This window comes from Ptychodera flava, unplaced genomic scaffold (genome assembly GCF_041260155.1).
Source record: "Ptychodera flava strain L36383 unplaced genomic scaffold, AS_Pfla_20210202 Scaffold_77__1_contigs__length_564769_pilon, whole genome shotgun sequence".
NCBI classification, from domain to species: Eukaryota; Metazoa; Hemichordata; class Enteropneusta; family Ptychoderidae; genus Ptychodera; species Ptychodera flava.
Window position 1 is genome coordinate 517,083 of NW_027248399.1, and position 15,721 is coordinate 532,803.

At 36.2% G+C, this 15,721-nt stretch overlaps 2 protein-coding genes across 5 annotated transcripts in view; both read left to right on the plus strand.

The window, feature by feature from the left end:
* Positions 1–145: 145 nt before the first annotated feature.
* The window catches only part of LOC139128895 (upstream stimulatory factor 2-like), a 29,503-nt gene continuing 13,927 nt past the window's right edge, over positions 146–15,721 (plus strand). The window contains exons 1-5 of one of the 4 annotated variants that reach the window (XM_070694594.1): positions 146–534; positions 6,929–6,983; positions 9,127–9,230; positions 9,907–10,053; positions 10,946–11,006. The gene's annotated coding sequence lies outside the window, so the exon portion shown is untranslated. Of the gene's footprint in view, positions 535–6,928; positions 6,984–9,126; positions 9,231–9,906; positions 10,054–10,945; positions 11,106–15,721 lie in introns of all 4 variants that reach the window. The other 3 variants (XM_070694591.1, XM_070694592.1, XM_070694593.1) reach the window with 3 other exon arrangements.
* Positions 503–11,572, plus strand: LOC139128907 (upstream stimulatory factor-like). The gene is made up of 6 exons (XM_070694608.1): positions 503–534; positions 6,929–6,987; positions 9,127–9,230; positions 9,907–10,053; positions 10,946–11,006; positions 11,544–11,572. The coding sequence occupies exons 1-6, from the start codon at positions 503–505 to the stop codon at positions 11,570–11,572; spliced, it is 432 nt and encodes a 143-aa protein (XP_070550709.1).

Sequence of the window (15,721 nt, forward strand, 5' to 3'; positions counted from 1 at the left end):
GACCTTTGAACTGTTTATCGGTCTATCACATAATTATACATGTTCACGTGATAGGAGGGCTTTTCCAATCATGTGATTGGTTAAAACCACCTGATAAATGTAGAATAGGGTCATCATCACGTGATATTCACTAAACCTGGAACCGTATCACAAGGAGAAGCCGTTAGCTGAATATACTGTCGCCCGATGTCGAAGCTGCAAAATATAGTTCCAAAATCAAGTACGATTTCGTCGATTTCATGGCATTATATGAAATATTTTTTCATAAATTATATTTTAAATTATTTTTGTAATTACAATGGTGGAATTTAGCTGTTTTATAGCGAAAAAAACATACTGCGGACGTAGAATTCCCGCGCAGAAGGCTATGTGATTCGTTCGCTGAAATTTTGCTGGGTTTTTTGTCACATGTTCATTTCTCCTCTCACATGACCATCTTGTTTGGCCCCGTGATCAAACTTGTCTTCGCTTCCTGAAACTTTTGAAGAACTTCTCTGACCACATGGATATGTTAGATCAGGCACTCGACCCGAGGTAGGTGTTCGTAATTTTTGCTCAAACGTTTAGTTTTAGGCGGAAAATAGCCCAGAAGGAATGGATACCCTGTCGCCACCAGGGTGCTTGCTGGCGTCGCTTCAGATTTTAGGGTCAGTTAATTTCCGCGAGGATTCCCTCGCATTTAAAAGGTTGCCCGGGCTTGGATATTGTAATATACCTGGCAGAGAACATCTTTACAATGGTACAGACACTATGCAGCAGTATATTTGATAGTAGTTTTGCTTCGCTTGCTGTAATGTGAAATGGAACAGGAGACATCTTTGGTCAGAATTTGCGTTGCTTCTCTTTCGCTAAATAGTGCGGGAAGAGATTTCAAATGTATGAACACCAGACAACTTCGTGTGCACGTAACCATATATAGGGTTTCACGCTTTGACCTTCGAAATATCAATCAGAGAATGTACTTCAACCATTTACTTTAAAAATAATGTATCACTCGCTTTGAATTACAATTTAATTTATTTTTGTTAATACCTTCTTATAATATGTGTGCGCGACGTTTGGAAGAAATAGGGGCGGGACGGTTTCTCTCGCTCGGCTAGTATTACATGTGAAATATTCATGGTTCCTATTAAAAGTAAACATAAAATTCGAACTGTTTTGATTTCGATTGCATTTTACCCTGCCATGACTAGCAATCTACTCTTGATATTCAATGTAGTCGATTGAGACAAGTTTTGAAACCAGTTATGTACACGGAAAGGATCATGTAGTACAAGTTGTTGATAATTCAATAATTTATTTGCATTTTATTGACATTTTCTCAATGACATTGCATTCCTAATTATACGTATTTGTGTTCAGTGACAATAGATGCAACGGATATACTGAGACCCTCTCATTATTTTTTGCTCAATTTCAAATATCAAGATCGTTGATTTCACAATTCACATCAGTATTAACATGCAGTGGGAGACAAAACGGAGAAAAGTTTGCTTTGGCAAATAGCTTTCACAAGGAAAGTTTCAATGGTCCCGTTTTTTGGAGTAAATCTTATTTCACTCATTTATTTTGAAATTGATGACTGGAATTTCATGTGAATTATCTGTGAATTTCAATAAAATGCAATTTATTTTTAAATCAAGAGTTTGCCGTGTACTACAAGCGTTGTCAATTACAATCAGTACCACTGCAGTGACTATAACAGCAAGGCACTAAAATAGAGACCAAAAGGGGATTTCCGATGGGAGACCTACAAATATTAGTGTTTTGATAGAACTATCACAGTTACAGTCATCTTCTTATATGATGAATTTCCCAAATAGGAGAATGTGACCAGATGTGTAACAGTTAAAATTGTTAATGATTGAATCCCGGAACATGACTTTGACGTTAAAAAGTACAAATGGAGTTGATCCACATAGTCAAAATACATATTTCATGTAAGTGACAATTTGCTACATGCTTACAGAATATCACTATTATTGAATGAATGTGAACATATGCAAAAAATCAATGGTGAACATTACCAGAACAGCAGTAAACCCACTTTCAAATTTGATAATGAACACACTGGTACACTTTTTTAATGTTGATTAAAAATTCAAAAAGTCCAGGGCTGGAACTTAACAGTTGCCCGCCCCGGGACAAGTAAAACCTGACACTGGGCAAGTAAAAATAAACTGGACTTTCCGGTTTGGGCAAGTGACAGCTCTTAATCAAATTTTCATATTCAAGAAATTTGTTAATATGCTCTCATTTACTAAGTTTCAAGTCACTGAAGCAGGACACCAACAAGCTGAAATTAATATGCAAGATGTCAACATTCAGCCATGACAGTGATATTCGGCTGTTGTCTTTCTTCCCTCGGGAAATCTAATATCTCATTATGTAAAACTTTCACTTGTTGCAACTGACTCCAAAGACACTAGATAATTATGCTAATGGGATATCTATTGATGGGCCTCCCCTTCACCTCTATGACTCCAACCCTGCACTGAATATTGGTGGATAGTTGGTAGAGATCACTGAGTCCAATGCTTATGGATTGTGACAATTGACATGGACTCAATACAAATAAACAAAAAATGTAAACAGACAAAAAAACTTGGGGCAAGCAGGTTTATTCATTTAGCAAGTAAAATTTCTGGACATTTGCCTGCAGGGCAAGTAAGTGAAAAAGTTAAGTTTGGGCCCTGAAGTCTCACCTCAAAAAAGTCCCATGTAGGGAGAAATTCTCCTGATTTTTTTTTGGGGGGGGGGGGGGGGGGGTTCGGTCTTTCTCCCAGTCTGGAGAAAATCCCCCTTTTTGTGTTATTTGCCTTGCTGCATATCTAACTGTCTTTTGAAAATCAAGAAATGATTTACAGGAACTTTGCTTTTGTAGTCTTATTTAATAGATTTGTGTCAGACTACACTGTAATGCCATACAAGGGCATTTAATACTGTCCTTGGTGCTTCCTTGTTTTCTGATCAGAGGGAAGGTTCTTGGTGAATCATTGTTATCTGAATAGAAAAATAGGGTACCAGCAGCAGTGTATACTTCTCATGCCTACCACAGTTTGCTAGATGTGTCCTGATTGGTCAGCTATAATTGCCATACACAGGCTATTCTCAGAGGGGATTTCCTAGGAGTAGGTAACCCCTCTTGTTTGTCAGGCAATGTATTAATCGGTCAATGACCACACAAATGTATATTTTTTATTTAAAAATATACAAACTCTGTATTGTCATGTGAATTGTTGCTCCTCTGATTTCCAAACCTGTTGAGAACACTGGATTCCCTGTAGCTGCTAATCCAATGTAAAAATAAAGTGAATCTGTGAGGGCAGTAGACAAAATGTAAGCTGATTTACAACCACTGTGTATTACATGGGCATCTCTACAGGAATCTATGTTGATCAGACCGCGGAGGTACTCTTCTGGTACCTCCATGATCAGATACATGTAGAAGGGTTAGTTTGACGTCTGGAATATTTTTTTCAAAATATTCATAATTGCAAATTTTGTTTTGTGTCACGCAAACTAGATTTGTGGTTTACAGTTTCATTAATATAATACACAGAAATTTGCTTATTTTCACTAATATCTAAAAAGGCTGAAAGCATTTTTTTCAGTGAAAGAAGTTGTTGAATCACTAAGTCTTTCATTGCAATTTGCATTTTAAAAATTGCATAAAAATTACATCACAGTTTTCAAATATTTTAGCATAGTGTCACACTGTACAGATTGCTCAGCCAATAAGGATATACTTAATTTCATTCTGTTTTGGACCTAAGTAACCTTTCAAGGGAATGGTTTAGTCCAAAACCTATCATTTCCTGCTGCGTTACTCTCAAGTATATACCATATACTGAGCTTACATATTACACTATAGGGATCGATGGGGTAGAGGCGAATACATTGTAGTTTATAATGGTATTGGTATAACATCGGTAATCTTTATAGCTTCCCTGTATACGTGCATGAAATCTATAAATTTGATGTGTACAATGGACATGAGGAGTGACCTCATGTCAGTCATTTCAAATATTGGAATTTCAAAGTAACCAGGTTCGGAATCACAAATTTTCTGCAATTTTGATGTTCAGTTTTGTTCAGCTATTTCAAACCTCAAATCTCCTTCAGTAAAACTTAAAACTGACATGCTAAATATTTCATTATTACGTGTACCTTTAATTACTCAAAGACATACACAAAATGTATCTATATCCATATAATAAATTTACATAAAAAACAGTGTATTAGTTGTTAAAATGTTGTTAATGACTTTTATAAAAATCAGAGGTACATGTAGGCAGCTAGAAGATTTAGCTTTTTGGCTTTTTCTGTCACAGCCTTGATAAGAGTATCCCATATTTGCCATGTTTCACTTCAATTTTGACATCAGTTTATGAAATATGTGGATGTATATAAACAGCTGTATGCATAGGTATTTACACACGGTACAGATTGTGATAAGAAATAATTCTGACATACATGTAGACCTGTGTGTTTGTTCGTAGTCTTCACTCAGCCGAATTTAATGGGCCACTTATGCCACAATTTATACAATTGATTTCTATTTAGGCTTGCTAATATTTTTGTATGATCGATTTCCAAACCTATTAATCACTGGGATCACAGATGAACACCAGATATTATAAGTATATATGGATTGTGATAAGCAAATGTGTCTACATTTCTATGTGGAATTTTTTGTAGGAGAACAGAACCATTAATGAATTAATGGTTGCAAATCGTTTCTCATCACCTTTTGTGTTTTATTGCAGGCCAAAAGAAAAAAAAATTGTTACTCATTTCTGCAATTTATGTGGACTAGTGACATCATCATTCTTTCCATGCTTATGTGTGAAAAAATAGAATAAATGACACATGTTTTGAATTGCAGAAATTATTTGTATTTTGAAGATCACATATATGTACTGTATAGTGATGAACAATGAATACGCCATTGTCATTTCTGCATGTCAGCATTATTGCGGCAAATTAATAGCTTGTTTTTTAACAAATTTATGACGGCACTAAATGTATCATAGAAATCTACAGTAAAGATCAGAGAGGCAGAGGACATGCATACAACTAATTCTCAATCTACCTTGGTAGCAGTATCTGTGAAAATAGATGTATGTATGTGATTGTGATACAAATGACATTTCTCAGACAAGCTGGAAACAATTATGCAAGGTGCTTTAAATAAAAATCTTTGTTTGCTGTCCATGTGCTGATAGGTTTTAAGAGAAAATTAAGAAAACAAAGACAATAATAACACTATTACAAATAAAAATGTTATTTTTTTGAAAGAAACTACACATTAAAATTGAGCTTTATGTTAATTAACACTTGTGTTTCTTGTCTGTGTTTGTTTTTTTCTCTGGCTGGCTGGTAGGTTTTTCAAAAATCAAAGGATGGCAAACAAAGAATTATTTGAAATTTTCTTCAATCATATTTTAATATCATTATAGAAGGATTGTTCCCGTAACATGTTGCCCAGGTTTATTCAGAGCTGAAGGGTGTTTTCAAAACACAAGAATAATATGCAAGTTTTATTGATTGTGAAAAATGACTAGATGTAGGATAAGGACATGTTCATTATTCAATGTGTAATAATAATGACTTAATAGTAGGCTTCACTAGTACATCATGCACTCAGACTCTGTACCGCTGACTACTAGACATATTATTCGGAGTTGTAAAAAGACAAACTTAAAAACTAATTGTGACAGTTGGTATTTTTGGGTCAGAGGGGTTAATCAGAATTTATCACATACACATGTACTATATAAATTGGATCTGTACACTACATGTATAGGTTTAATTTAGAAATATCAAGAATTGTCTTTCAGTCAGCTCTACGTGTATACCGGTGCGTGTTATTTGTGAAATTATCTTGAATGAATTTGACTTGGAGGGTCCACTCAATGATGCCCTTAATTAACTGTAATTATTAATATCAATGGGAACCTAATTAGCAATAATTTCACTGAGTATCTGCAGTCTGTGTGTCGATGACGATAGCAAAATCACAATATAATCTATTGTGACTGAGTAAAATACCATCCCGTAACCAAACCTGAATAAATGTTAAGTCCATATTCAGAAGTAAGACATCCCTATTATGAATCTTCATGTGAATTATACATACAATGTGAAATCTAAGAAAGGGGGAAAAATACCAGTAAGAGGGAAAATTATATTAAATAATCTCAGAAATATCTGATGCACAGCCCTTTGGATGCAATCACTTCTCAAGATTGTACCTCAAGATAAATTCATTTTACAAGTGTAATCTTAACTTGGAGTATTTGTGTTTGTCATCCAGTATTTATGAATGCTCTGTTTACCAGTAGAATTAGAATTTAAACAGCCAATGTGTGTTCCCTGGGGGATGATAATTTCACAGCCTTCTATAAACATAATAGTTGGTGACGAGTGATATTATTCAAAGCTATGCTCCTGTGATGTGCAGCATTTTGATATTCAATCAAATTCAGTTTTAATACAACTTATGACTGGGAAGAAAAAATGCACATGTACACTGCAGCAAACGCCAGACTATGTTTTACTGTAAAAGTTCCCACTTTTTTGTTATACCGGTATATTAGTACTGACCTCTTCATGTCGTTGGAGCAATAGCATTATCACTTCACATTGTAAATCATCCAATTTTTGTTCATATATCTTGTAACAAATACTTATTAATGTGGAAATCTTCACAATTCTGCTCCACCACCATGGCATCACTCTCTAACTGGAAATAATATTACATGCACAGCATATATCACATCCTGTTGAGAACCAAAACCATACCAATAATGTCTTTCCTAATCCAACCCATCTTATCTTATAATTTAATACTTTATTGGAGCCTTTGGTATCTTTTTTTTACCCAACATGCCAATTTAATTGTTGTATTTTTGTTTTGTTTCAGTCAAGACAAAGGTGGACAAGAAACAGAAGAACAGTTCAAATACAGACAGACGGTGGTTAGTATGTTTTTCAGACTTCAAAAAATGCGTTCAAATGATGATATGCTATATGATGCAATAAGTACATGTATTTTGAGTTTCTTAGGCAACTCTTTCCCTTGACAGTACAAAGTACATATAGTAACAAATCAATTGTCTGTTTTGTAACATTTAAAATGAATTTATAATTCATCAAAATGATATCTTCCACATGTTTGTTTGTTGTTTCTTGGTTCCAACCATAATCACATTGAGAAGGTCACACTCAAATAGAGATGTACCAGGTTATGTTCACTACATGTATCTTGTTCTCATAGCTGTTTGGTTTGTGACCAGAACACTGCCCTCATACTGCTGTTTTGCAATATTCTGAGGGTGTTTAGTTTCAGTTTGGAGCATGACTCAGCATTGCATTCATGTCAGTAAAATTCACTAAGTCAATAAGCTTATTTGTAAGGCTCACTTTGCATAGATCTGTCTCAGTGACCGAAAGCAAATAGTTCTTTTTCGAACTTGGTGATTTCAGGAATGCATATATGTACATCATTACATGTATATGTACAACGTAGGTGTATATGTATGATCTAGCCCACATTTAAAACTAAAAAAATCTAACAGCCGTTGGTTAAAATCTACAAACTGTATGGAAGGAAATTTGACATAAGGTATTTTTCACATATGTAAGAATTTGTTTGTGGTTAAACTGGGTTAACTCGGGTCAAAGGTCACACAAGGGCAGTTGACACATGCAATTGTGTAGTCTGATTTATTGGTTGTTCCAAGGTACAAGGAACATTTGTATTGAGTAGACTGTCATGAGTGCAATTTATTTGTGCTTCAAAGAGCTGAAAATATTGTTATAAATACAACAGTAGTTACTATACTTGTAAATTAGATCTCTGCAGTTTGAAAGATTTTTTCCTCATTTCATGATGTATTTGTTTTGGAAAAGTTATACAAATAATTTCAAGTTTAAGGTAGAACGCACCTCGGGGACAGACGTTCGGACTCTCAAACTTTTACAATTCTCTTCTGATATACCACATGTGGGGGTTCATTTTAAAGCTCTTGGTGAAAGAAAACTTTTCACCGGCTTAGTTTTTCGAAATTCGAACATTTTTATTTTTCTCCATAGAGTTAACACAGGGATGGCGGCCATTTTGAATTTCTAATATCGGTAAATCTTGGGTAATTTGTTTCTCTAGTACCAAAATTTGCACGGTGACCCCCTGTTTTTATTCTTGATTTTGAAAGAGAATGATTAAAAGATTCCTTGAGGAAAGTTAGAGCAAAAGTTTAAGTCTTTCACTTTCGAGGTGCATACTACCTTAAAAGCTCAAGCATTAATCAGAAAAGGAATTTTACACAAATAACAGTGGGTTGATGTGTTATGTCATGGTCTCCTGTAAGCTGTTCAATAAATTTTGCAGTAAAACAGAAAACACTATATCGGTATGCAATGTCAGATACCTGTATGTATATATACATTTACATGTGGTAAATGGATTGATGTCCTCAGAAGTCAGACTCTGACTGTGGTAAAGGATGGTTAGCCTAGATCAGCCTGAGTGCCATCAAACTGTGACCTGTTGCTACTTTTCTAAAATTCTACATGCAAGTTTAATTGTCTAGTAAATGATGTAGATTCTTTCAAAATTCCAAAGCTGTAAAAATTTAAGCGTAGAATTACATTTCAAGTGTGGGTGTCATATATAAGTACAGTAGCAAAAGTAACATTATTGGTAGAAACGCACATGTTTTCATGCATAATATATTTCTATTATATATTTATGGCATGTTTTTATGTCAGATACGCACATACCTTAGTTGTACATGTATACATGTACATGTATGTATGTCTGTATGTAGTTTTCACTTCAGTGTAATGTTGGCAAGACTTGATTGCCAGTACTGGTAGTAATTCTTGTTGGTGAAATATCACAAGATACTGTACATGTATACTGTACATGTACCTTTAAATTATATTGTTTAATTTGAAAGAAAGTATCTGCAGAAGATAAGCTAAATAAATACTCATACAATCTTAATACATACAACCCCCTCAGAAACATTGCATGTACATGTACATCAAAGACATTGGAAAATCATGGGTAAACCAAGCTTATATTAGTTTACTTAGTTTTTGTGTGATGATTGACAGGTGATCAAGTTGTCAACGCTACGTCAGATGAGCAGACAGCGGCAGCCATTGCAAGTGTAACTGGACAAGTACCTGCCAACTTAACTGATCCAAGCAATCTACAGGTAAGAGCAAACAATTGATTTTCTTCTGCATGCCACAACATTGATGTCAGTATCTGTGAGTGTTCTGAAACCATGTTCTGTAATGATAAAAATAAAAATAACAAAAATAATCATATAATACAATTTAATTCTTAAGAAATGCACTCCACAAATGTCTTAGTGGGCTGTACACAACAGTTTAAAAAGATATGAAAAGAAAGCTGCAAAACAATAATTACGAGTAAAATTTAGTAAAAAGTTGGGTCTTCAAACTACTTTTACAAAATGCAACATTTCTGACACGACTTTCTGATGGCAGTGCATTCCACAGCAAGGGACCGAAAAAGCTCTTTGACCGTAAGACTTATTTAAATAACCACGAGGAAGAGCTACATGCAATTTCTCAGAAGACTGCAGATCTCTTGTTGGTACAATCTGTAATTACAATTGTTTGTGAAACGAGGGTGTAGGTACATTTTTGCTTTTCAGAGATGGCTCGGATGACTGCACTTCATGTTTGATTAAATGATGATGAAGCTTGCATATGTAATGCATGTTTAGGGGCAAAGAAACCACTTGTCAAATAATTTATTTATTTTTGGCCAGCTAGCAATTGGTCAAGTTAACCAGTAAGCCAAAATCAAAGAGTGTTACAGTAGTGCTAACAGGGGTCTGACATTTGTATTTCTCTCACTAGTACCAATTCCGAACAGACAGCAATGGTCAAAGTCAGGTGACATACAGAGTTGTACAGGTCGCTGAAGGAGAAAGTGGCAGCAATAGTGGAGCTGTCAATGTCGTCACGACAACATCATTTCCACAGGGTCAACAAACTGTCACACAGGTAAGGCAGCTTACTACAGCTATCAGTTGATCCCTCAAACTGAACCCCTGTCACACCTGTTTCCTTCACTCTTTGAACCTAGTTTGGAGAGGGGAGTTGGACAAAGTGGTGAAATGCTGCATTATGTCAGGGGATCAGGGTTCAAAGGTTAACATACTGTAGTATGTGTGTATGTTCTGTCCTTGTCAAAAACAACAGAGAGTCCCCTAGGTCATTTTTGATGAAATAGCAATATAAAGGCATGTCTCGTACCAATCTTGTGTGGCTCTGACCAAATGATAAATGAAATGACCTATAGGACCATTTTCTATTACTCTGCCTTCAAATGATAATCTTCAAAGTGTAGTAAGTTATGCCATCTGAACATGATCATGAACATGTCAGTGATTTCATAATGGATGTAATGATATATACTGAAAATCAGGGCATTATGTACCGGCACACATGAGAAGATCTCCATGCCAAACATTCTTGTTCACACTTTATAATGAGATAATTACCTGCAACATGAAAACCTACCTAAAAGTCAATATATGACAATTTTCTTTATGAAACGACTCAGCACATGATAAATTTAGAGCTGTTCAGCTTTGAGGGCCAAATATGTTACCACATGTGAAATGTGCAAGGATGCAATGAGGATGAAATGTGATTATGGTACGCACAAAGTGTCTACATTTTATCTGAAGATAGAATCATTTCGCATGAAGACCAAGGGTGTTGCTGTGAAGGCCAGTACCCCAGTATTTAGATTTACTCAGATCCCCCGAGAGTTGGGAACTCATGTTACATAAATGAATTTACATGATTTCCCACATTATTTCCCTATCTCCCAAACCTGACTCAGCAGTTCTGATGTTACATGGTTTATTTCTGACATGTACACTTTCAGCAAGCAGTAATACAAAGTCCATTTAGTAACGGAAGTAGTCCAACCCCTGAAAGCCAGTCAGGTGAGACCCGATTTACATACTTCCCTGCACAGACGCAAGTCTCCGATGCTACCACTGCACAGACAGAGGGCTCCCTTGCACAAGGCGCTTCTGCGGGAGGTAATTCATCTTTTAGTTGCTTTTAGTTTTAGTTGCTTGTTTCAGCCCTCAGACCAGGCCTTGAGGATAAATATACATCTTTGTCCCTGTAAGGCGTTTGTTTGTTTTTCCAACTTATTCATTTTCCTTTTTGTTTATTAATTTGTTTATTTATGTATATTCAGTTTTAGCTCATATTTGGTTTATCTTTTTTCGATAGAATTGTACAATTACAACTGTCTTGTTGCTTGAAATGTAGCATATGAATTTTGACAGAATACATGTCCGTGATAACAGCTTCTGTCTATATTGTATTAAATTTGTTTGAATGGTTAAATAACCCTCTCCACCCCTTCATTATGGAATGTCCCAATTCTTCATAGTGGGATGATACCACTATGTAATCAGATAGGGGTGAAAGGGTATGATTTTCTCTGTTGGCTCTAACACCATACACAGAGGAAAGCTTTGACATCAATGTGATTTAGGCCTGGTCTGTTGCATGTTCTAGAAGTTGCATGTGAAAATATGTGTAGCTGAGCTAGTACAGCAAATATTTTTAAACAAATGAGTGAAATGTAATGAATGCTAGTGTAGTACTTTTTGTAAAATCTATGATTTCAGCCGCATTTCTGTGTGTACTGCATATTTCATGTTAGACTACCAACACATTCACCGCTTGAACATCTCCCATGTTTTTGAATCAGTCAAAATTTTCAGCAATGATCATTGACAAATGTCTGCCAGTGTTCTCCCCAGGATCAAGCAAAAGCGTAGCGGCTAATTTGCATAATCATTTGCATATCATTAATTTATATTTGCATATGGATATAAGCTTGCACATGCACCCACGCATTCATGTACACTCACAACAAAATGCAATGGTAACACACAAGTATGCAATTTGAACATCATGGAAACTCTTTATTACACTTAAATAAATCATCACAGTATCGTACAATTGCAATTAAAATAGAAGATTCAAACGAGAAGGGTCCGCTGACCTCCCTCCGAGCTCAGACATTATCTCCGTCCTGTGACGGAGCAGGTCAAAATTTTGCATAGTTCATTGCGCATGCAAGGTAGACATTAGCAATATGACGATCTATGTAAGACGCAGTCTTGGCAATATGACAAGCCAATTAAAACTGCGTGGGGACTCTAGTACTAACACAGAGAAATGTTATTCACTGTCCAATCTGCCCGGCCTACGATTTCCGGCCAAACAGGCTACAAAAAGTCAGAAGCCATCTCGTCGCCAGTCATTGGCAACACCCGATAGAGGACGCTACGGACTGAGATAGATTTGAAATTTCTTATCGTGGACATAGTTTTAACGATAGTGATGTTTGCTTCGAGCTGGGACATTTTAAAAGTTTCGTCATATGCACAGCGTGTTGGATATTGCATTTTGTTGGAAACTCAGCGGGTTTTTTTTTCTTAAATGTTGACTATAGATGGAGACTCTAGCATATTGGACGATACTACGGACTAAGCTAAGACGTGGACGGAATTTTAATCTTACTGCAGTTTGCTCCGAGCTGAGACATTTTGATAATTAAGACACATAGCGTGTCGGATATTCCGGCAAAGTGATGACATTTTTCGTAAGCATGGACTTTAGATATTATTATATTATTAATCTTTATTTAAATTCGATAACTCCATAGATGAAACACCTCTTTTCATTGAGGTCGATTAGACAAAAGAAAACCATATTACAGCACCAACTTGAAAACACGAAAAACACAGAAGTACAAATATCAAAAAAACTACGAAAGAAGCATCAGACAAGTAAATAGAATACAGAAAGTTGTTACAAGATTTCTTAAAGCTATGATTGCTTGGGGGAGATTGTTATATTCATCCACACCCGCAACAGACAAAGTGTTTTGATAAAGAAGTGTACGTGCTTTGGGAACTTTAAGGAGGTTCTGATTGGAAGAACGAAGTGATCTGGAAGGGATATAATTATTGAACATACTGGCTACATAGTCAGGGGTTAGATTGTGAGTTGCTCTGTAAATTTGGGCCAAGATATAGTCCTGAGATTATTGTGGATGCAACCAAACGTGAGTGATTGGTCATTTTTTGGCGTGGACGGAGTTTTAACGTTAGTGCAGTATGCTCTGAGCTGAGACATTATAACGTTTCGTCATATACACAGCGTATATAGGATCATGCACATTGCTGCCAATGATTGACTTTTCGTATCCATGGCCTTAAGATAGAGTTATGAGCTTATAGGAGGATACAACGAACTGAGATAGATTTTAAATTTCGAAGCCTGGATGTAGTTTTCATCTGCATTTTGCTCCGAGTTGAGACATTTTAAAAGTCTCGTCATATAGGCCTACACAGCGTATTGGATATTGCAGTTTGTTAGAAACTTAGCGTTTTTTTCTTTAAAATATTGACTATAGATAGAGTGTCGAGCAAAATGGAGGATGCTACGAACTGAGATAGATTTGAATTTTCTTATCATGGAAATATTTTTAACGTTAGTGCAGTTTGCTCCGAGCTGAGACATTTTAAAAGTTTCGTCATATTCACAGCGTATTGGATATTGGGGTTTGTTGGGAACTCGGGGTTTTTTCTTAAATGTTGATTATAGACGGCGACTCGAGCATATTGGAGGATGCGACGGACTGAGATTGATTGGTAATTTCTTGACATGGACGGAGTTTTACATTAGTGCAGTTTGCTCCGAGCTGAGACATTTTGATAATTTATGTATTACACATAGCATGTCGGATATTGTGGCAAAGTGATTAATTTTTTCGTAAGCGTGGACTTTAGATATAGTCCTGAGATTCCGGGCCTGAGATTATTTGCTCCGACTCGGAGCTGAGACATTTTAACTCGTCCTAGGCCTATACAGTTGTTGGAAACTTAGCATTTTTCTTAAATGTTGACCATAGATAGGGTGCCGAGCATATTGGATGGTGCTACTTACTGACTCGGAGATAGATTAGTAATTTCTTAACATGGATGGAGTTTTAACGTTAGTGCAGTTTGTTCCGAGATGAGACATTTTGACCGTTTCGTAATATGCATAGCGTATTGCATGTTGCAGATTACTGCAAATAATTGACTTTTCGTATCCGTGGACTTTAGATAGTCCTGAATTTATTGTTTTTGTACTATTCATAGCGTGTCGGATATTGCAGATTGCTGCAAAGTGAATGACTTTTCGTATCCGTGGAATTTCATAGAGTCCGGAGTTTATTAAATGATGTTGCAGACCGAGATAGAATGGTAATTTCGTAGCCTGTACGGAGTTTTAACGTTACTGCAATTTGCTCCGAGCTGAGACATTTTGACCGTTCCTCATACACACTGCATATTGCATGTTGCAGATTGCTGCAAACAATTGCTTTTCGTATCCGTGGACTTTCGATAGCGTCCTGAATTTATTGTAGCTGAAACGGGGTGAGATAGACTGGTCATTTCTGAGATAGACTGGTCATCTCAGCCTGGACAGAGTTTTAACGTAAGTGCATTTTGCTCCGAGCTGAGACTTTAATAATTTTTGTACCTATACATAGTAGTGTGTCGGATATTGCAGATTGCTGCAAAGTGAAAGATTTTTCTTAACGGTGCACATATAATAGAGTCCTGAGTTTATTAGAGAATGCTACGGACTGGGATAGATTAGTAATTTCCTAACCCGGACAGAGTTTTAATGTTAGCGCAGTTTGCTCCGAGCTGAGACTTTGATAATTTTGTACCTACACATAATGTGTCGGATATTGCAGATGGCTGCAAAGTGAATGACTTTTCGTATCTGTGGACTTTGATAGAGTCCTGAGTGTATTTGAGAATGCTACAGACTGAGATAGAATTGTAATATCGTAGCCTGGACGGAGTTTTAACGTTACTGCAATTTGCTCCGAGCTGAGACATTTTGACCGTTTCTCCATACACACTGTGTATTGCATATTGCAGATTGCTGCAAACTATTGACTTTTCGTATCCATGGACTGTAGATAGAGACTCAGTTCTGAGTTTATTGTGGATGCAACGGACTGACATAGATTTGAAATGTTTTTACATGGTCGGAATTGTTACCTGGTGCAGTTTGCTCCGAGCTGAGACATTTTATAATTTCTGTACTATACATAGCGTGTCAGATATTGCAGATGGCTGCAAACTATTGACTTTTCGTATGCATGGACTGTAGATACAGTTTTGAGTTTATTGTAGATGCAACAGACTGCGATAGATTTGAAATTTGTTTCATTGTCGGAGTTTTAACCTTGGTGCAGTTTGCTCTGAGCTGAGACATTATTTCATTTTGTACTATACATAGCTTGTCAGATATTGCAGATGGCTGCAAAGCGATTGACTTTTCATATCTGTGGACTTTGATAGAGTCCTAAGTGTATTGGAGAATGCTACGGCCTGAGATAGATCAGTAATTTCTCAGCCTTGACGGAGTTTAACGTCAGTGCAGTTTGCTCCGAGCTGAGACTTTAATCATTTTTGTACCTACACTTACCATGTTGGATATTGCAGATAGCTGCAAAGTGATTGACTTTTCTTATGTGTGGACTTTGATAGAGTCCTGAGTGTATTGGAGGATGCTGCAGACTGAGACGGATTGGTAATTTTTTTAGCCTAGACGGAGTTTTAAC

Bases quoted from the DNA above. Each gene is read 5' to 3' on its own strand.
- LOC139128907 (XM_070694608.1), top strand. From the start codon at position 503: ATGGATATGTTAGATCAGGCACTCGACCCGAG. The intron at 535-6,928 runs GTAGGTGTTCGT...GTTTTGTTTCAG, and splicing joins GATCAGGCACTCGACCCGAG to TCAAGACAAAGGTGGACAAG. The intron at 10,054-10,945 runs GTAAGGCAGCTT...GTACACTTTCAG, and splicing joins GTCAACAAACTGTCACACAG to CAAGCAGTAATACAAAGTCC.